The sequence below is a fragment of the Tyto alba genome, unplaced genomic scaffold, assembly GCF_018691265.1.
Source record: "Tyto alba isolate M040663 unplaced genomic scaffold, T.alba_DEE_v4.0 Super-Scaffold_10, whole genome shotgun sequence".
Classification (NCBI taxonomy): Eukaryota; Metazoa; Chordata; class Aves; order Strigiformes; family Tytonidae; genus Tyto; species Tyto alba.
Genome location: NW_024881262.1, coordinates 14,236,933 through 14,258,976, shown reverse-complemented (window position 1 = coordinate 14,258,976; position 22,044 = coordinate 14,236,933). Strand labels below are relative to the sequence as shown.

At 44.8% G+C, this 22,044-nt stretch overlaps 1 protein-coding gene across 2 annotated transcripts in view; it reads left to right on the top strand.

The window, feature by feature from the left end:
- The window catches only part of FGF12 (fibroblast growth factor 12), a 230,333-nt gene that overhangs the window by 81,458 nt on the left and 126,831 nt on the right, over nucleotides 1–22,044 (top strand). Inside the window, exon 1 of one of the 2 annotated variants that reach the window (XM_032986844.2) lies at nucleotides 4,606–4,861. The exons of the other annotated variant lie outside the window; for it this stretch is intronic. Within the exon in view, the coding sequence (XP_032842735.1) occupies nucleotides 4,774–4,861 (88 nt within the window). The 5' untranslated portion in view covers nucleotides 4,606–4,773. Of the gene's footprint in view, nucleotides 1–4,605; nucleotides 4,862–22,044 lie in introns of those variants that run through there. 2 annotated transcript variants of the gene reach the window in all.

Here is a 22,044-nt window from a genome sequence, read left to right as displayed (position 1 = left end):
TGAGGATAAACCTATTAAATGATTTGAGACTATAGGACATCTTTTCTTTTTCTTCTGAATCTGTTTTGGTGGGCTGAGAGGAGGCTGAAATTTCACCAAGTCTGTCTCCACCAGGAGCTGGAGTAAGTGGTTCCTGTGCCCTCTTGTTCATATGATAGCACTGCTTTTTGACCACAGAAGAGCAACCAAGAAATTAGTCTTTCTTGTCTGATGTACAAAATCAAGCTATGCCTTTTTTTCCGTCTCATTTTCTATTTGCTGTCAGGATGTGTGTGGTATACTTTTCCCATGGAGTTTCCCACAGAATCTTTGCCTTATGAGTACGATTTTGTACTGATCAGGAAGTGGCTAATCCTCTCATTAAATCACCAGAATGAGGACTGACAGATGATTCTGTACTTGGCCACAAATTTATTGTGTGACCTTCAGCACACCCCTGAACTTTGTGCTGCAGCTCCCACTGTCTCTGGTGTGAGTGCTCTGTGCTTTGGTGGAGCTGGATGCAGTTATATGTGGTTAGTGTGTCTGAAGCAGACCCTGACATCCCTCCATGTCAGCAGTGCTCTGCTTCACAAAGAATAGTCAAAGGGTGAGCAGAGACCACAGTGATGACAGTGGGGTAAGTACTTGTTTGCACAGAGAAGGGCTGTACTTTCTGGCCCATTTCAGGGCAGATTTTGCTCAAGTGGCTTCTGCAAAGAAAGGTGCTGAGAAGTGGTTGTCTGCCATCACTGAAAAATATCCCATCACTGGTCACAAATGGGTCCCTGGAGTGAGTGTCAAGAAACGAGCACCAAGTGCTCCCACAGGAGTTCTGTAAATTTACAGAGAGGGACAAGGTCTGAGATCTGCATCAGCACCAGCTTAGACAAAACTGTTGAGGTTAATGGGCCATTTCTCACTATGTCTGCCTGTGTTTGGCCAGAAAATACAAGGGCAAAGACTTGCAAAAAACCCCAAGCTAAACATGACCCCCCCAAACCCCTACCTGCACAGGCTGTTTATCTGTGTGCCAACTGCAATGTTTAAAGAACTGCAGGTAGTCAATACGAGTGAAAACAGAAACAGTGTGGACCCAGTACCTTAAAAGATTATTACCTGCTTTTGTATGAACACAAGGAAATTACCTTTCCTGGCTATTCTCTACTTGGAGCTTTTGCAGATTTTATTTCTTTTTTGGCTTTTGTAACTGATAAACTCATGCACATTATGCTATTTTAATACCTAGCAAAGAGCCTTGTCTGCTAAATCACCTTATTTTTCTCTGATTAGAGCACAGTGCATTCCTCTTTTTAGTACAAGGTATTAATTTAAATTCCATAATCCCAAACATATTCTCATTTCTGTTCCATGGTTCAGAAGGCCAATGGCATTTTAATTTAATAAGGGAGAAACACACATGACACTGTGTTCCCTGTAACTGTCTTGTGACCTCAATGAGTCTTTCACAGATTTGTGTTCCTGCAAGTGCAATCTATGCTTTTATTCAAGAACACTATAATTTCTAATACCCATGTTCTACCAATGGGCAAAAATTTAAATATCTGTAGCATTTTCACAGTAACTTCTGAGATGTTATTTGCTTTATTATTTAGTAATGCAAGCCCATCAGTGGAGACATAGCAAGATTTATGTGTCATGTATGTCCCATTGAAATATTGTTCGGGTACATGCTGTCCTTTTGCAGATAAATTTTATTTTGTTTTACCTTGTTTTTTGGATTAAAATGAGTTAACTCATCTAGCAATATCTTGATTTGTCAGCTCCATTTATCCTTCCAAGTTCCATAAGCTTTGTTTACTGGATTAAGATTTACCTAATTGAGTATGTAATATTACTGAGTATTTTGTGACATGTAAACACTTGAGTTATATGCATCTTTTATGTTTCTATTTTGCTGCTTAAAGTTACTTAAACCTACTCAGTTTGACAGAATGGCTGTTGCAGCCTGCATGGCCCTTCTTTGGGAATGTCAAGTAAAACTCATTCATTCTTTTCACTGGTTTGGTTCTGCTCCCCTTTACTCCACTGTGAATCAGGAACTGACCCCTTGGAGCCTGCCCTCCAAGGGCAGAAGTCCTGGCAGATTAACTCTGGTTCATCAGCTTTGCTGCAAGGTAATGGAACCCCCCCCCCCCAAAGAAACAGGGATTATTTTATTAGTGGTTTTGTCATTTATTCTGAGTAGATTTTCAAAAAACTGTGTTAGATTAATGAACAGAGGTCTCAAAATTCAGCTACTTATTGTATTCTCATTATTTTCTTACAAACATCTGTATTGTGTCTGATACACTTGTCGTCACATGTCGAAGTGATAATGCCCGCCTGTTCCCATGCTAGCTTAATATGTATAACATCTAAGCGTGCCTCTCTCGTGGTGCTGCACTTCAGTACTGGCATCTCTAAATCAGAGCCCCCTCATTTACAGCTCCATGCTGGCTGCTAAGCAAGGAGGGCACCTTGATTTCAGATATCACTGTACTGTCCTTGATCTGCCAGATCCAGAATTGTTCTTATCTCAAACATGCTGCTGATGCATTTGCAGAAAGTGGACTATTATTTTTTGTGCTATTACAGGAGTACCCAAGAACCACTGGTTGTGTTTTAGGGCTTCACTGTGCAAACTACTTCTGACCTTGTTCCAGAGGGGCTACAGACTTGCTCGCTGATCTGGTGTAGCTGAGAACTGATGGACAGCTATGGGTGAAGGGGGGAGGTAACAGCTGTAGTCTCAGTTTGGTCTCTGCCCTGACACATCATGGTAGTCCTCTGTCATTGCTGTAGAGCAGGTATTGCTAAGGAGTGTAGCTGGAACAATGATCTTGGGTAAGCGGGGACACGTCGACAGGAGGGAGAAGGGCAGTTTTGTTTAGCTTTTTGCTGTGACTTGGTGCATGTGCAAAGTCCTGTATAAAACAGCTTATGAATTAAGATGTAGAGAGTGATGATTTTCAGCAAAAGTCACAGCAGACAACAAAAACTGAATTTAGTGTGGATTCTAGGGATTAGTTATTAATACCTTGCATCCTTTTCACAGGCCTGGACTGTATGCTGATGGCTTTGCTTCTAGCTAAGTGCTGTTTTCAGTGTATGAAGTGGGGCTGGCTGGAAAATAAGAGCTTCCATTTCATTAATCATTTAGCATTTTAACTGTTTTTCTTTTTTTTTTTTTTTTTTCTTTCCCTCCTTATTCTAGAGGGAAACTGAAACTGTAGGGTGTTTACTGGGTATTATTACAGGTGCTCTCACAAATACTGGTTTTGCCACAAATCCGCAGTAGTCTCTCACACTAGAACAGCATTTCTTTTGCTATGCCAGGTTTATGTGTCTTGGTACTCTGATCTGCATGTATTTTATAGCTTTTGCTGTTCCTTCCTAATGGGATTCCCAGTGAGCAAACCCGTGTTGCACCCTCTATCATGCTGACTGTGCCCCATTCTTTTTGTTTGGAGTTGCGGGACATCCTATCAAGTGTTAACAACAAAGTCTGTATCCCCACTCTCGCATCCCTGTGGAGTGGTGGCCAAAAGCCTGTTACATCCTACAGTGCACTGTCTAGAAAAACTTCCATTTCATGTGCTGGTCAGAGAAACCTGGCCATTTTTGCCAGGCACCAGGAGAAACAAAAGCAGAGAAGGCTTTGAAAGGTGATGCCTGAGTAGATAACCCTGCTTGAGCACAAGGTAATCCAGGCTGAAATTTACCCTGGTGCAAGGTTCAGATTTGTCCCAGAGGCAGCTGCTTTTTAGTGGAGTATTGGAATCTACTCAGGTGAAAGAGTTCATTTGAGAGGTTTTTGTATGAATTATTTCCTTTGAGGAGCTTTCGGTGCTTCTGTGTTTTCCAGCATTGTGTTGTGGGTTTTGCACTGTGTGATTTCATGAATCAAAGACAGCTTTAAGGAGAGCGTCTTTCCCCAGCCTTGGTTGCGTATGAAATATGGGCCCTACCTTTCTTTGTGCAGTGCAGAAACCGAGCCTGGACTCAAGTCTGCAACACTGTAACCGCGATAGTTTAAAAAAATGGGTAAAAAGGAATGAATCTTCACTTTCAGTGGAGTGATCTTTGCCAGAAGCTGTTGCCTTCGGGGCTGTAAGTGTGAATAAGGAGCCTTGCTCGTTTAAAGCGCGTGCTTGCATGCACACCCCTGCTTCTAGGCACACGCTCCGACGGGTGATTCAAGACAAGAGGTGTGTCTTCTTCCCGGCCACGTTGCAGGTCCCGTGGTTTCAGGGAGCCCCGGAAAGGCCGTAGCGGTGCCCCCTGCACATGGTGCCTTCCCTCGCCGGAGCACCCACGGCCCCCCGAGCCTGCCGTGCCGCGGAGGGGAGCGGCCCCGGGGCCGCCTCCCGGCCTCTCCCCCCCCGCTCCCTCCGTGCCGGGACTCGGGCAACTTGAGCGCGGCGGAGCCGTACGGGGAGAAACAGCGAGAGCCGGAGGTGGAGGGGGGGGTCCCGGCGGCGGTTCCCCGCCCCGGCGGGGGCTGTGCCGGCAGTGGGCAGGGCTGGGAGCCGGCCGCTCGTGTTTCTAGGGCTTGACGTCCTTCCAAGCCAGCCCGCCTCCCTTCCCGGCAAAGCCTGCCCTCCCCCAGCGGGAGAAGTCCCGAGAAGTGCCGGCGGGGTGTCCCCCCACCCTCCCCCGGGCGCGGCGGGGCCGCGGTGATGGGCCGGGAAGTTTGGCGGCGAGGGGGGCCGACGCCCCGCCGCTGAGAGCCGGCCGCTCCGGGGCCGGTCCCTTTTTCGAAGAGCAGGAGGGCGCCACAAAGTGAAATCCATGAGGATTCTCGGGCTTCTCCTGGAGAAAGGCTCGCATATGCTGCAGTGTCTCTGTGGAAGGCGCCTGAGATCCAGCCACAGCCCAGGTGGGGAACGCGCGTCCTTGTCCCCGCCGCCCTCGCTTCCCCGCCCGGGTGCCGCTCGGCCCGAGCTGGCCCCGTTTCCTCGCCTTCCTCCTCCTCCTCCTCCTCCTCCTCCTCCTCCTCCGGCGCCGCGCGCAGGTGGCCGGGAAGGACCGGGCGCTGTCCGTGGTTCTGACCTCACCGAGCGTCCCCCAAACCCGGGTCCCCCCCGCCCTCCCCAGGTTCCCCACCCGTGGCACCACCCCCAACCCGGACCCCCATTCACCCGAGGCCTCCACCCCATCTGTGTTCCTCATGCTTAAGCAGGTTCCACACCTCACCTGCAGCCCCCCACCCAAGCAGAACCCCCATATGGGTCCTTACCTTAGATGTGACCCTCACTAGTGTCCCCCATCCCACCTGCAGCCCACACCCACACTGGTCCCTCTTCTCCACATAGGACCTCTGTATCTCCCATCCCACCTGGGACCCCTAACCATGTCCACCATTGTGACCAGGATACGGTCAGGATAAGGATAACCCCTCCCGGAGTGCCTATGGCCCCGCATAACTCTAGGGTTGGGTCCACTGTAAGAGCTCTCTATGCCTTGTGTTTGTAGTAGCAACATTGCAATGTTTTTCTGGTGGAGAGTGTTGGATGCATTTTTGAGTGGGGATGCCCCTAGAAGCAAAGGGAAATTCCTGGCTGTTCCTGATGGGGCACTGGGAGACACCCAGCACCTCTCTCAGCTTCCAGCCTGTTGGGGAGGGAGCATTGCACCAGAATGGGGAGTGCAGTAGGGTGAAGGACTGAAGGATATCCTTGATCTTGAGCTGTACGTGAGCACTTTTTGAAGAGGGGAATAAGTGCATGAGTGCCTTAGTTTGGTGTGACCCTGCCCCTGAGTTTTAGGGTGATCTTGTTGAAGCTTCTAAAGTGATGTGTCTGTAACATCTTTTGTGCTATGCATGTTTTATGAATCAGACTTCCCCTTTTTACAACACAGGACAAATGCCTATGGAAAGAAACTCCATGTTGCTGCTATTAAGATCTGCAGAAGTTACAGCACTAACCCTACTGCTTTAAACTTAATTGGGTTTCGGTGACTTTTGAGTAGGTCTGCTTATTGAACCCTGGCCATTGTAATCTTTGGGTACTGGATGCTTACAAGGTTGTCTTTTAGAGTATCGCTTGCTAACATCTGTGTTGTTGCCTTATGCGAGATCTTGGTCCTAGAGGAGAAAAATTTCCATGTCTCCTGTGCAAATACTTGGTGTTGTCCATTGAAGAGAAAGGCTGTGCTCGGGAAAACACTGTTGCTGAGGTATCCTGGATTCTCTTTTGGTCTTGCTAAGGAAAATTTGTTAATAATTATAGCCACCTGTTTATGCCTTAGTATCCCCTTCCTTCCCACGAGACTCATTTGTGCAAGTTGTTGTCTGTGACTGGCTCATGGTAATAGGGGATGTGCTGGATATCTTTGAGAGAGTAGGCTTGGCTCCCTTGAAAGTGTTTTCTGCCCTGCTTTTAAAAGCAATATGATAAAGAGAACAAATTGCAGCTGTGCTTAGAAACATTACACGCATTGTTCTCTTTTCAGTGAAAAACTGGAGTTTTCTTCATAGTGCTACATGTGAATACTTTTTTTGTGTTATTTGGAAACCCAGGGCAGCAAAGAGTACAATAACCTACTGGTAAAAATGGGGTGGCGCTCAGGCCAGAGGGCAAACTAGGCTGTAGCTTCAGTGAACCAGAAGCTGATGATAGTGTCCTGATAGTTGCCCTGCTGAGCTGGTTTGGCTTTGCTGGTGGATCCAGTGATGAAACATGCTTGATGTGTATGTGATGACTGAATCTCGTCTTATACCTTATCTCTCGTGCTCTGACGGAGTGGTACTGAACATTGCATAATCTTTGTATTTCATGATGTTGTGCTAAAAGGTGGCAGTCCATGGGAATTATGTCCTATCATGATCTCCATCTGACCTTGATCTTCAGGCACTAGCCCCATGCCACCATGAGCCTGAGCACTCCAGATGTGGTCTATTGCTTTGAAACAGGCTGCTAAAATAAGTTGCCGCTTCTTGGCTGCATTTGTTCCTTCTCCATTAAGGTTGGGCTTTACATTCTTGAAAAACATGCAATAAAAATGAAAGCTTCCACCTATAAAGGGGTCACTGTGGGCTGGGCCTGCTGGAGGAGAGTTGTCCTTACCTCAGGAGATAGGTGTATACTCCTGCAGCAGCCCTAAAGGTATAGTGCTGTGCCCAGCGTGGCACTGTGGGCCTATGCCAGTCTGATATGTAAACCAGCAAAAGGATTATAAATTACAGGAGAGGAAGGATCATGGAAACGTGAACTGCAACAGTTGTAGCATAGAGTGCTGTTAGTCACATGCCCTTGGTCCTCTGAAGAGTTACCCTGGTAGTTGGTGATTTACGCCAAACTATTTGGCACTTTGTGCAAAAAAAAAAAAAAAACAACCAACCAAAAAAAAAAAAAAAAAAACAACCAAAAAATCCCCTCACCAGAACACTGACTGACAGATTGACCAAGACCTTTGCCCTCTTCCCATCTATGTTTTCTCTAATGCAAACAAGTCATAAGGATATAAGCCACATGTTTAAAGTCAGATTCATACTCTTGTGTTGTGCTGACTCAGAGCCTTAGACCACTCCCGATTCTGACAGAAACTAATCCATGATACTTCAAAGAAAAACAGTGAAATATTGAAGATAGTTGTAGAGTACTGTGCAGCTCTGTTATGATGCTAACAAAAAATATTAGTAAGATTTTTGTTACTGTTATGCTAAAACCTCCCACCTTTTTACTCTTAGCTAACTTTAGCCTGTTGTTTTCTTAAGCTCCACTTCTGAGGTCTGCAGACACTTGTCTTAGTCTGTGCAGGGGCAGGCTGCTTTGGTTGTTTCAGCAGCACCTTGCAAAATGGGGCTTAATGGGTCTCCAAGGCACCACAAAAGTGCAAGTAATTCATAGCAATTCAGAGCAAGAGATTTATTCCTAGTCCTGTGTGTATTTCTGTGCAAGTATTTTAACACAACAATGTCCTGTATCATCTTCCAGGTACTTCACTTAACTTAGTTTCAGAATTTGTAAATTGATTGATTATATTATGTGTGCAGAGGTATTTTTCTTTTTGGTGGTGAAATTGTAAACAATTTTAAGTGTTTTTTAGTTATTTTCTCTGCTAACACCTTTTTTCCCTTTGCTTGGGAGGTGTGGTTTGTCAGTCCAGATTTTTTTTTATTTTGGCTTCCTAGTCAACATTATGAAATAGATAGCTACTACGCTGTTAAGTTCAAGGTAAACATCGGATAATGATTGTATTTTTGATATAACTGTGAATAGTGGTGTGAAAAAAAAAATCAGGTGACCTTTACCTGGTTTGCAGCCACTTTGCAAAAGGCCTTGTACCTGTAGCCTGTTAATAGGAGTATGGAGATTTCTGCTAGTGAGTGTTTCAGTCCTCCCCCATAAGGAGTTCTTATTTGGCTGTATGAGTGGTTGTGTCTCATGTCTGTTTGCCCTTCGCTCCTGTACAGACTCTCCTGGGGGATGCATGTTGCTAAAGCCACAGATATTTCTCACATCATCAACTAGCAACAATATTTATCAACAAAGCATTTTCAGCTTTGTTTTCAGTAGCAGAGGCCTGGTTGTACCCAGAGACTAATCTATTCCCAAACACTCAGATAAAAGTACTTCTCAGTTTAAATCCCTGCTCTGCAAATAGATGCCTTCAGTAGAAATTAAGCTCATACTGAAAGTAAATACTGAACATGACTTCCCTGTGACTCTCACGCTGGTAAAATTTGGAGATGCTCCTGGGAATATGCTGGTTGATATCAGATTTATGGCAAATTAGAACAATGTCTGGCACAGTAGGTCTTCATGTTTCTCTAGGCATCAGAACACTATCTGGGGCAATAGGAACAAGCATTCTGTCTAGGTAGGCAGGGTGAGATTGTGGCTCTGCTATTAGCCTGCCTGTTACTGCCAATACACATCTTTGCATTTGTCCTGAGGCTATCTGGGGCACTGTCATAATGTGTCTGCACATGCAGGACATCTCACCTGCAGGTGCAAATGAAATCACATAAGAGGTACAACTAACATATTCAGTGTTAAAATGTGGCTTGTGAGCAGAGCAGGAATTTCTTGTTTTGCTTGTGCAGTGATCTCTGCAGTCATGTACTCTTTACTTACACTAGTTCTAGAAAATCTTCCCACTGCTGGTAGACAGGGGTTAGAGTCTATAGCAAATACTGTACACTCAGCTTCAAATTAATGGAAGCAATAGCTGTGTGTACATAAGTGACAGATAGTAAAAGTTGCAATTCCTTTTGCTGAGTTAAGGGAGCACTGAGATCCCTTCTGGTCTGCGGCGGTTCAGAGCGTGGTATGGGCATTGCTGGTGAGAGATGGGAAAGGTGGCTTAATGCCACTGAAGTGGGATGGGAGTGGGTCACAAGGCTGAGAAGCAGTGGTGTTGCACTGGGAGTCATCAGTACTGTTTCCTTCCTGCACCGGGTCCCTGGCCTGCCATTCTGTGCCACTGTTCAGAGTGTGTCAGTGTTCCTGCGTATATTTTGCTCAGGCTCCCTCTTCCTGTTGTGTGTCTTTGGAAGAGTAACAATTGCTGACCAGTGGGAATTAAGGACCTGTGCTGTTCCAGGATAATGCCTATTGTTGACACTCATATGCTGGTGGAAAGAATACCTTTATCTGATTTAGTGTAATTCACCTGGGAAATGAATTAAGCAAAACTCTGACAAATCTTTTTTATTGTAATAAGAGCACTTCTCTAGGGTATTATTCAAGAATAGCTATAGCATTTTAAATTCACACTTTCCTTTATTCTGAAGTAACCCTCTCATGTAGACATGCTAAACATCTCTTCTGGAAGGCCATAGTGCATGTGCATTTTTGTAAAAAAAAAAAAAAAAAAAAAATCTATTATGGCTGAGCTAAAAATGATGGATTTGACAGTTTTTATTTGGTGAGATTGCTTTGTTTCTGTCATACAGAAGTTCAGAGATAGAGTTTATAATGAATTTAGTTATATGCATATAACATTAAGTGCTCACAACCAGTTCTGTGTAGTTATGTGAAGGAAAGTCTTTGATATTATGCAGGATTTCACTGCTCAGTTTGCAATAAAATATTTCATAAATCTTCAAAAGCAAACTTGGGTCTGGGGACTCCCTGGGTGTAAGGTTGGTTGTCAGTGCATAGTTGTCAGTCAGATGTCTGGACTTACAGAGCTGGGCATCTGGAATTCATGGATCTTCACCCAGTCTCCTGAGTGTTGAAACTTGTCTGGATCCTACCAGTGTGTCACTGATATCAAATCATATTTGTGAAATTCTTTACTCTCAGTGAGTGAGCAAATCCAGGCAAAGTAAGCTTCATCTGAGGTTTCTTGAGTAGTTGCAGTCAGGATGATAACCAGTACTCTGAAGTGCAGGTTGTCTGGTTTCTGGTACTTCTCACCTGGAGGTTTTACCTGGGTTTGCAAAAGAATAAAATTTAACTTCCTTCACTTCCCAAACTAAACCAAGGAAAGAGGAAGAGTTTGTCTCAGTTTAAACACCATGTGCAATTGTGACACATTATAAACTGTAAGTCTGAGTGGGAAATGTTAGCCAAGAATTTAATGAAATATTTTTCCAGCTTTTCCATTGGTTTTCTTAAATAACTGTATACATAAAATACTGTCTTCTGTGTTACTGTTTTTCTAATTGAAGAATAACATAAAAATCCAGGTTCATAAGCAGATATTTAAAGTTGATGACTTTCAGAGCAAATGCTTTCAGCTTAAGAGCTGTGTGAAGATCGTTAGGTCGTGCACTCAAAGAGCAAGGAGTATTTCCGGAGGTAGGTCTCAGTTCAGCGAACCGTCTAAGTGCATAATTAACTCTACGCATGCACCTAGTCCCATTTTAAGATGATCATGTGCTTGAATACTTACCAGAATCATTGTTTTAGATGAGTGGCTTTCAACTTTTTTGAACATGTATCATCCCTAAAATTCTTCCTGTTTTCCCTGTCCAACAGATCATTGATTGCTAGGCTTGCTTTCTGTTTCCAGCAGACCTCTCTGCAGATATTCACAGACATCAGTTCCCAGTTGAAAAGCCCTGTTCATTATAGAAACTCAACTCCTACTGCTTTGTTTGTGAGAATGATCTACTTCTGGCTTACTGAACTTTGTCTCCAAACCAGTCCACTTCTCTTCCCACAGTCCTTTCTGCTGCTTTCCAGAAGTAACCTGTTCCCTTTTTTTACCAAACTGATATTAGTTGTAAACATTTTAAGCCAGGTGGTACAGATATCATCAAAAGTTCAGCAGGGCCTGAAAGCTAGATGACATTGCTTATAGAATTGTTTAGATTGGAAAAGACCTTTAATCATGTCCAACCATTAACGTAGGGCTGCCAAGTTCACCACTAAACCACAACCCTAAGTGCCACATCTCCACGTCTTTTAAACACCTCCAGGAATGGTGACTCAAACGCTTCCCTGGGCAGCCTGTTCCAATGTTTGACAACCCTTTCAGTGAAGAAATTTTTCCTAATATCCAATCTAAACCTCCCCTGGTGCAACTTGAGGCTGTTTCCTCTTGTCCTATCACTTGTTACTTGGGAGACTGACTGACCCCCACCTCTCTACAACCTCCTTTCAGGTAGTTGTAGAGAGCAAGAAGGTCTCCCCTCAACCTCCTTTTCTCCAGACTGAACAGCCGCTCCTCATAAGACTTGTGCTCTAGACCCTTCTTCAGCTTCGTTGCTCTTCTTTGGACATGCTCCAGCACTTCAGTGTTTTTCCTGTGGCGAGGGGCCCAAAGGTGAACACAGTATTTGAGGTGCAGCCTCACCAGTGCCGAGTACAGGGAGACAATCAGTTCCATAAATGCAATGGTAGTACACAAAGTTTTCAATTGTATGAATAGATGTTTGTTTAAAAGGCCTTTAAATAGATTCTTCCCCTTGGAGCAAAAGAGATGTGTAACATTTAATAATAAAAATAGAATTTCTTCCCATAGCCTGAAATGGCATGGAAGGAGGTAATCATGTTTTGTATGAAAAAGCATTTTTCTAAATGGCATGTTTATGCCTTTCTAGTATTGTGGCTGTGATTGGCTGCTGGGCCTATTTGCATGTGCTAAATTGCAGTCCTGGGGTTCTGTGAAAACAACCCAGCAAAGCCTATCTCAGCTGGGAGCATGGAAGCTGCTGCTAATTTTGTGATGAGCCACCCACAGGCCCAGCGTGAGTCATTATCATTGTTTTGTTTTCCAGAAGTCGGCACTGAATGCTTCCAGGTTCCAAAGCGTGGATTATCTCTGGAATTGTATTTATTCCCTCATAGCTTTGTTTGTTCCAGATAAGAGGAAAGAATAGGAAAAAAACCATTCTAAAAAACATGAAATAATTGTTTCCTTATTGGTGTCCTCTTCCTGCTTTAATGTGCATTCACAGCCATTTGTTCACTTAAAAACTCACTTGTGCGTAGCCCAGCAATCGTGCTACTCAGTCGTAATCAGTTTGCTTTGTGCCACTGAGGGGATGGGTGGGCAGCACTAAGTACACTGAGATGAATCGACTTGACTGAAATCATTGCTTGCCTCTGGCAGAGCTGAGATGGGGAGTTTCTGCTCTCTGTTCTTGCATGTGTCCTATTAGTTTCTCAGTGGGTCTTTTTATAAAGCCACAGCTGTCCATGGGACCAGATGGGGCACCCGTTTGCTGTAGGTCAGGAGTCTTTCATCTGAGAAACGCACTGGCCTTATCAGGGTCATAGGCCTGAGACCCACTTGCTGAGGTTCTGGTCCTCCTGCAGTTACAACAAAGGATTGAGAGAACAAGAAAATCCCCCGCTCTGTGCTGGGATTGTGACAAACGTAGCCAATTTGGCCCCAGTTTTTTAACCCTTCTTTCCAGGGTGTCTTCTCAGACAGACTTCTTTGGTGTGCCACTGATCATGCAAGTGTATCTGCAGGGGCTCTGGGCAGGATGTGGAGGAAATGCTGGGTCCTTTGAGGGGAAAGGTCCAGGAGCAAGAAAATGCATGTGTGTGGGCATACAGAAGCATAGAGGAGTGTTTTAAATGCAAAACTTGGACACACAGTGGGTAGAAAAGACATGGACGGTGTGGGAGGGCTACATGAGCATGGGAGTGGAATAAGGAGCTGAGACCACTGAGGAAGAGGAATTTAGAAGGGGGAACTTTTAATGAAACTGGATTAAAAAAAATGCAGCTAGACATGTGGTTTCTTTGTGGATGAAAGTACCCAACACTGTGCTCCCTGCTTTGCCTTAGTCTAGTGACTTCAGGATGGAGAAGTCTGCTGGAAGGACCCAGAGTATGCTAGGAGGGAGGGACAGGCCATAGTATTCCTTACGGGGCTTGACATGGAGCTGGACATACTTAAGCAGAGCATTCAAACTGGAAAAGCACAAGGATCAAAAGTGTCCATGCCACTCCCCCAGTGACAATACTCAAGAGTCTCTTTGATGTTGGTGTGTCTACAAATGACCCCTGGAAAGAAACTGCCATGTCCTCCATGGTGCAAATTCCTTCTCAAATTCTGTATTTCCTCTTTTGTCACAATGTGAAATGAAAACCAAACCAAATAATAATGATTATACTGCTGGTGGCACTGGGCAGCCAGTGTGCTGCCACTGCTTCTCTGAGTTCCTGTGACATACTGTTGCCATTGCTTATCCTCTTCCATGGTGTTTTTTTTTCTGGTGGAAACAGCAGGTTTTCATTTTATGTGTGGATAGCCCTGACACAACAGGCTCTGGTCTCTTGCAGGAGTGTGCATACCATGGGCTTTTATAAACAACATCCAGTAGCAGTCAGAGCATCTGTGTGCATCTGTGACGCTGTGTGGAATCGTAGCAGTGAAATTCAAGCACAGATCCTGACAGTCTGGGGACACCTTCCTATGTCCTGGTGCATGGTGCTCCCCTTGCTCCTAGCTCTGTGTGCACAGGCCCTTTATTTACCTGCTGCTTGAGTTTAGAAATAGCTTAGGAGTATTCTGGGTGGTGTGTTGGTGAGGCTGGAGGAACTCTTAGGTGTTGCTTTTGAAAGGCTGATTTCCCCAGGTATTTTTGTTCTGTGCAGGCAGGGTATAATCTTTGTAAGTAGTCAGTTGGTTGGTCAGAAAAATATGTATATAAATATTCATGTATGGCTTAACATCCTGTGGCTGTGCTTGGGTGTTCCTCTCTAATTACTGGGATTTACCTTTTACGGGTAAGACAAAGAAACTAGGTTTGCTGTTTCCTCTGTTTGCTGGAGTTTCTGTGATAAATCCTTTACTATTCTCACCCTTAACCTGAAGGGATATAATTCATGTCTCCCAGCTGTTTATAGGCTGCTCAGAGAGTGAAATTCACCCTCCTTGCCCCCGCCTCACCTGCTAAATGTCTGGCACACATCTTACACTATCTTGCTGGAGACCTGTTACTGCCCTGCAGCTCATTCACAGCACCTTGGCCAAGAAAGTGATGTGACTTTGGTTTTTAAGTTTGGAGTCCTTTTTTTTTTTTGAGGTTAGAAAAGGTGAATTAGAACAATCAAATTTCTTCAGGTGGTGTGTGAAGCATGAATAAGAAGCACAGTTAAGTGGGAGCATGTCCTTTTCTGAGGAAACACTTTAGTGAATGGGTTTTGCACTTGTTTGGCACTCCTGGCAAGCAGTGGGTCTTGCGGAGAGTGTTCCTGGGAGAGCTTCTCTCCTGCCCATCCACAGCCTGTGCCCTTTGGGTCAATACTTCTCTGTCTAACACGCTGGCTGGCAAGGCAAGCTCTCCTCTCAGCAAGGGATGCTCCAACCTCCCAGAGAAGATCAGGAAACACAGTTTCTATATGATAGTCTGCTAAATACAAAAATACTCAAAACTGAGGCTTTTCTTTGTTAGTAGTGGAAAAAAAAAAAAAAAAAAAAAAACAAACCAAAACAAAACACACAAACCAAAACAAACTGGAAGATCCAGGCAGGCAAGCTGCTTTGAGGAATAGCCAAGGGTGGTGCCTCTTGGGGACTGTCCTAGGGGCTTTACCAGCACAAGGTGGACCCTGCATTGTGGCAAGAGCTCTTTGCCTGTGCACATGTCCACTGAGGAAAAATGGTTTTGATGTGAAAATCCTGTTTTGACAGGAGTCTGGCAGTGTGAAGAGCCCTCAAGTGTGCTGGAAAGTGTGCAGGTGTGGGTCTGACTATCACTCAGAGCAGGGAGGAAGGGCTGGGTGCATCCCCCTTGCTCAGCCTGGAGGTGTCCTTTCTCTTTCTCTCCAGTCCCCATGCTCACCCAGGTGAGCTTCAAACTCAGTGCAAGACTCAAACTCACTAGCCTTTCCCCGCTGCTTTTTGCTCCCAGGCTGTAGAAGGGGAAGACAGCACAGTGCTAGTGAAGAGGGAAAGGCTTTTCATCTCTTATTTATGGGAATGTTCATTTGACTGGTAAAACACTGCTGGGATTAGAGAGAAAAGATGTGCTTGCTACTCAGTGAGCACATGTTGCCCCACTAACTGCCAAGGGACAGTCTTCTGTTTTAGCACTTCAATAATCTCTCTTTAAGCCTTGAGACCAGGAGCTAGTGTGTCTTACTCCCTATTTCAGCTTCACTTTATCCACAGCACTGTTCTGTTAGAGAGCCAGATTTTCACTGGGTTTATTATAGACTGGAGAGCTTTATTTGTCAAAAAGGAAGCCTCTCTGAAAAAAGTCACCAAAGAAAAGACATATGGAGGCAGCATCAATTAGCAGAAGAATGTGAGAGCAATTAAACTGGCCCAAAATAAAGTGTCCAACTAGCCTAGAAGTCTTTCTCCATCCACATCAAACAGACAGAAAAAAGTAAGAAAATAGTAATATGATGTGTCCCCCAAATGCCCTCCCAGCTGCTAGCTATTTTCAGCTTGGAAAATTTTCAGAGTCAGACATGGTTCATTGTGCTTAGAAATTCTCAGTGGATTTCTCTTACATGTACTTGAGTTCGCATACATTTATAGCATCATAGTGTCCTGTGGAAAGGATCTCCCCAAACCTGTTGCACAAAGAAGCCCCTCCTTTCCTTTGTTTTGAACTTGGTTTCTGCTAGCTTGGGTTGTTGCTTTCCTGAGACATATTACTGAATGAGCTAGTGAATAACAGATCCTGTCCTCTTCTCGTGCTACTTGTGATTTCCTGGACCCCAAGCATATCCCTGCTAAGCTGTATCTCTTACAGTCTGAAGAGTCTTTGATCTTCTTTCTTACCTGTCTCTAAACCATTCCCGGTTCTAGTAAGTGCTTGTTGCGATGAGAGGAACACAACAGCATGCACAAACTATAGCTTGAATGTTGCAGGGTAAATGGAAAAAATGAATTGAAACCGCCTCTAATGCTTCTTTCTAATTTTTTTTTTTACCTTAAATGTTTTTCTGATTCTTGTGCATGGAAGGGAAATATTGCTGGGTTTACTGGTGGCTCAGGTTTGCTATTCATGTTCTTCCCCATGACTCCTCCCTTCTCCATGGCTGTCAGCTGCATGCCAAGCTCTCCAGCAGAGGCCGAACTAGAGATGAAGGGGAAAGTGGTTGTACAGTTGAACATCCCATCTCTGAATTACAATTCCATCAAAAAGCTCAAGTAGACATCTCACACAAACCAGTTTGCCATGGAAGAGGACTGAATCCTAGATAAATCCAAGTTCCCATGAGTGTCTAAGTTCAGTGTGTCCTCTAGAAGAAGTCTCTTTTTAAAGAGCAGGAGGACCTGAGCCAGACTGGCCTTCATAGCATTGCCATGTGCAGTGGCACCCCCCACCTTCACTTGGCAGTGCCTGCTGACAAAAGCAACTCTTCCAATTTGTTTCCTGGGGCCACAGGCAGGCAACTCATTCCTTCATTCCTTCCCTTGAGGCAAGCATGAAGGAAAACAAGGCAAGTCATTTATTTGCTTTGCTTTCATTTATGATGGACCAGATGGGAGCCTGCTTCCATCCCCAGGGGCTCACAGTAGGGTCAGTTGAGCTGGAGAGATGGTAGTTGTCATGTGGGGTGCAGAAAGGAGAGCAGGCTGGTGACTATGCTGTTATGGCCAAACAGTGAGTTTCTGTAGCTGTCAGTCCCTACAAACCTGTGATTAAACTGGTCTCTCAGTCAGCCATTTAGCCATGTCAGGTGAGGATGGACATGCTGAAAGCTCTGTGTGCGATGAAGCGTGGGGGATCACCTTCAGACACGGTTTCATCTTTTGGATGCTTTGCACTCCATTCTGCCTGACAAGCTGCGGTGGTGGTTGGCTGCCCATGGACCAGCGCAAGAGTCGGGGAGCTGGTTCTGTGCTGATGCGAGGTGGTGGGGCAAGGGGTGAGATGCTGCCCCTCCTGTGCAGATCTCTGCTGCTGAACTTGGGCTTGCCCTGAAGCCAGAGGAGATGAACCAGAATATTTGGAGTACAGCTGAGTTCCTTTGTAGTACACATCTCCTGCATAGCGAGATGAGATGCAGTTTAAACCCCACTGATTGTAATGACAAGATCTCCACTGAGTGTAGGGGAAGCCAGGGAGTTGCTCAGTCTGTCATTTAGGTTGTGGGTGTCTGCATGTGACCACCCTGGGTGCCACCGCACCTCCCTCTGCCTTGTTGCCCTGTCTGCTCGATGGAGATGATACTGCATTCTCTGCAAGGTAGCTGTGGGACTAACCCAGGACCTGCATGGACCACTGAAGAACTGTAAGTTTCAAAGCAGTTTAATATTACTGTGTCTGGACAGTAGTTTAATATCCAGTGTCTGGGCACTGGAACTGGGAGAATAGGTTAGGATTTTAGGTATTTAGCAGAAAATGCACCATGAGAATTTTAGAGTACAATTGAGATTCCTCATTTGTGCTTTAAGAGGCGTTTGAGACTCCCAGCCATTCAGTAAGCTCCCATTAGAAGCCCATGCATTATAAATTTCTCGTGTAAAAGTATTTAAGGTTCAGTAGGAGTGCAGTTTGCCAGGGAGAATATGTTGGCTGCCTGTTAAGAGAAACAGATGAAGGCAATTGCTTTCTATGGGTTAAGTGCGACCTGTCAGCCAAGGCCTGCAGGGTTGGCAAGAGGCTGGCCAGCAGCTGGGATACGCAGTGATGAATGCGTGGGTAACAAACACCCTGTCCTGCTGTCCCTTCAAAGAGAGCCTTGCTCAGTGAAGGTTTCTAACACTGAATCAGCAACAGCACCGATTTTGAAGTGCTCAGAGTTACAGGTTCTACACACTAAATGCTAGCAGAGATGTCTCAGGAGGTATATTTCAGAGAAAACAGGGTTTTCTCTGTTGTTTGGGGCTTGCTTATCCTCTCTACATCACCTGCAGCAGTGTGCTAATATATGGGCAAAGTGGGCTGTGACCTCAATCAGCTAGTTAATTTTAAGCCCGTGCTTAAGTGATTTGCTAAAACTGTACTTATTCAGAGAAGGAAAGCAGACTGTATTTTCATTGCTCAAGCTAGGTGAATTATAACATGTAAGTGATTTTAATGATGAAAGGGTAAATTACACTTTGAAACAATTATTTAAATTTCCATGAAGAATATTAGTAGCAGTTAGGATGTCAGATGGTAGTCATGTTTATACTTTGATAACAGTCCCTTCAAAGTTACTTGAAACACTCTACTGTGCATTTACATTTTTATCTCTGTATTTATAAGATGAGAGAAACTCATTAAGCCAAAGTCTTTTTATGGCTTGTGTCAATAGAAAACGTTCAGAAGGAATTGGTTACAAAAGTGTGGGAAAGATCAGGAAGAGATTGTTTTCCTTTCATGTTCAGTATGTTCTTTGTGCTTTTGCTTTTTGATGACTAAACTGTTCTGTATTTGCAATTGAAAACTGTTGATTGGAAACTCTTGTGAGAGTAACAAAATGGGGCTTGATTTTGAAAAATGCATTCATGATTGTTTGCCTAATTTGTGTGTGCAATTAGCATGATTGCCACTGGAAATGTCCATCTGAGAACAGACTTTGAGAGATTTATCTCTTTTTCTGATCTGTTTTCTCTCTCTCCTTCTGAAGGTGCCAGCTTCTATGATGACTAAATGTTACCCATGGAAGTTTAATTTGGTAATATATTTATTGATCTCCTTTCATCTCTTACCTCTCCACTTTCAGATGTTTGTTAAAAGGATGAGGATGATTATTCTCTTCTGCTTCCTTCTCAAGTCCACTTGATGCAACGTAAGAGAGGTTCTTTCATCTAAGTGGTTGATCTTACAGTTTTGAGAGTCAGATACCACTGGGGTTTCTCTAGATTCTTAACTGGCCATAGTAATATTTAAGCAGTTTCCAGGCACGCCTAAAGAATTATGGTTCTTCCTGGTTAAGTCTCTTACTGCCTTCTGAGGAGACCTGTGCATGCAGGGGACATTTATTGGTGACAAGGTGGGATTTTTTTGTTTTCTTTTAGGTATGTGATGAATTAAACAGGTAAGATAGATGAGTCTCTAGAGTATTGTCTTCAGGGAAGCTGAGAAAGCTGGTTCAGGTTAGGGATTTGCAAGGCATATGCAATCTTTGAGCTGAGTTACAGGTTGCTCTTATAGGAACATGGTACCAAGTACATGGTTCCTCAGTGGCATCACCGCCGTGTAAGAGAGGCGGGATGAACCTGTGCTCCCATCATCCATGGGCACATACTCCTCTTATTCCCTCACTATGCTGATGCTAGTGCTGGGGTGTAAGCCAGAGCAGGAGACTAACCATTTTCCCCCCCGCCTTTTCTTTTCATTATTATTATTTTTGGTAAGCTTAATTTTCATTCAAATCAGCCTTACCCGACTTGTCTTGTGGCCACACAAGTGCTGCTGCTGTTGGGAGGGAAGGAGGGGGAAAGGTGTAGTGGGAGGCATGGAGAGGAATGGGTGGAATTGTCCTTGTTAGCAGCTACCCATGCTTATCTGGGTTTGAAGCGATGGGGTACTGCCCCCCACCCGGTGACATTCACATCACATTCATTGCTTCTGAAATTTTCTCCATCCTGAGATACAACTAAGTCAACTCTAAAGATTAGGTGCCCCTCACGTTCTGGGATGTGACTCAGACCTATAGTTGCAGAGGTGGGAGGGCCATAGCAGTGCTGCAGAAGACAAATATCCTTTGGATCGTTAATCATGGGATGGTGAGCACACTGGGTGATTGCTTATTGGCTGTGGTCTTTTAAGAGTAAACTCAATTTTCCCAGTATCGACAGCTGCCTGATGGAAGGGCCTTGCTATGTGGCAGGCACTGAACTGCTGAAAGCAAACACCCAGATATAGCCATATGTCAATAATGGTACCAGCAGTATATTTCCTTCTCTTCTTCTGTGCTCTCTTTCCTTATTGAGAAGAAACAACTTCTAGGGATGAGATATTAAGTATGCCAATCCTGTCCTGTCTGCTAGCTAGGAAATGCTGGGATGTTAATGTACTTTAAGTGGGGAAGCTGGTTCTTGTTTGTCCGTGGTCATTCCTAGCCTGGATTGGAACTGATTTAATTATAGATATGTTGTACCATTGCCAAAAAGTCCCCCAAGTCAAACAAAACTTTTGGTTTCTTCCTGCCCAGTCCTGATCCCTCCCAAAGCACAAACATTTATTGTGCTGTGAGGAAGAACTTTGGAAAGAAACAGAGCATGGTTTGCCAGGGAGCATCAGTTTCTGCTGGCCCCAGCAGTGCTCTTCCCCCTGCCCGGTCCAACCAAGGGCCTCTCCATCAGCACAGCTCGCTCAAGCATCTTCCCTCCTCATTGAGAGCTGCTCCAGTCCCTTCCAAGCATGTAATTATAGACATGAAAAAATAAACTTGTTCTTATTCTGCACCTGATAAAATGGTGACTCAGGAATTTTCATGTTACATTGGAAATGCAAGTTCTCATGCATTCAGAGTGCTCACCAGCATGCCATCTGCATCTGAAAAGGAGCTGTGTCTGCCCATTGAAAAGGCAGAATGGTTACAGATGCAAAAGGTCAGGGGAGGCTATCATAAGTAACTTAATTTGGCCACATGATGAAGCAAACCAAGGTCACTTACCTGCCTCTGCACTTACCCTTGCAATGTAGTTATCTCAGCAAGACCCTGACCTGTGCCTAGCAGTGGGCTGTGGAGATTTTATCGTCATACATTTATCCATTGCTGATAGTCAGGATAAATATCCTGCCCTTGATAGCAGACAGCCTGCAGTGTTTTTTTCCATGCAGACCCCTGCTAAGGGGATCTATATTCTGCCAGCTATGTAGGAGATCAAAGCAACTTGGTGTGTGAAGGGAAACAGCAGAAGTTGATACTTGCAGTGCCTTGCTGTACCCACTAGACAGCATTTGTGCAGTACCATTGCCTTGGCAGGAGGGAGCAGAGCCTCAGGCATGGGAGGTCTGAAAAGCATCTAGCTCCTGGGTGATCATCTGAGCAGTGGGGCTCCTAACACTGCAATGTGACACGTAAGAGAAAGATGCCATATAAAGCAGAAGAGCAGGAAGGAGAAGTCTTGGAGAAGGCAATTCCAGGCTCGTCCCTGCAGGCAGCTTCATCCAGGCTTCTGGAGGACTGACTTAAGCCAAACCTGCAGGCAGCTTGTGGGGCGTTGTACAGGACTGCCCACGTGCAGCTGCATGACCGTGTGATGCGTTGGCAATCAGGTTAAACACACGGGAATGAATGAGAGGATTGGCCCAAGCCAACCTGTCAACTAGGAGCTCTCTGGACACTGGGGATGCAGGTTCAGCCTGGCGTTGGAGACAAATAGTGGAGCAAAGACACCTGATCAGGTTTAGAATGGCCCTTGATGACATCCTTTTCCTAAAATAAAGATGTTTCTGTGCTGTGTCAGGAGATTGCTGGTACACAGGCTGGAAGCAAGATACTTGCTAAAAGGCATAAATCTTTCTAACCAGCTTCAGTTGAGTTATTTTTAAGCTCAGGGCAGGCAGTGGTATGAAACCCATCCCATTAGGGCTGGAGGAGTGTCAGCCAGCAAGATGGTCTCTCTGGAACATGAGTCCCCTCTTCCTCCTGTCTGCATGCACTGTGCCATTCAAAGAAAGTCCCTGGGCTGTGACAAGACTGAAAGGATAACAGGGGCAGCAACTGAAGCAGCTGTGCCCTATCTCTGCCAGACTTTGTGAGGGAGGGCTTGAAAGTCCTCCTGGTAAGCTGGGTAGGTACA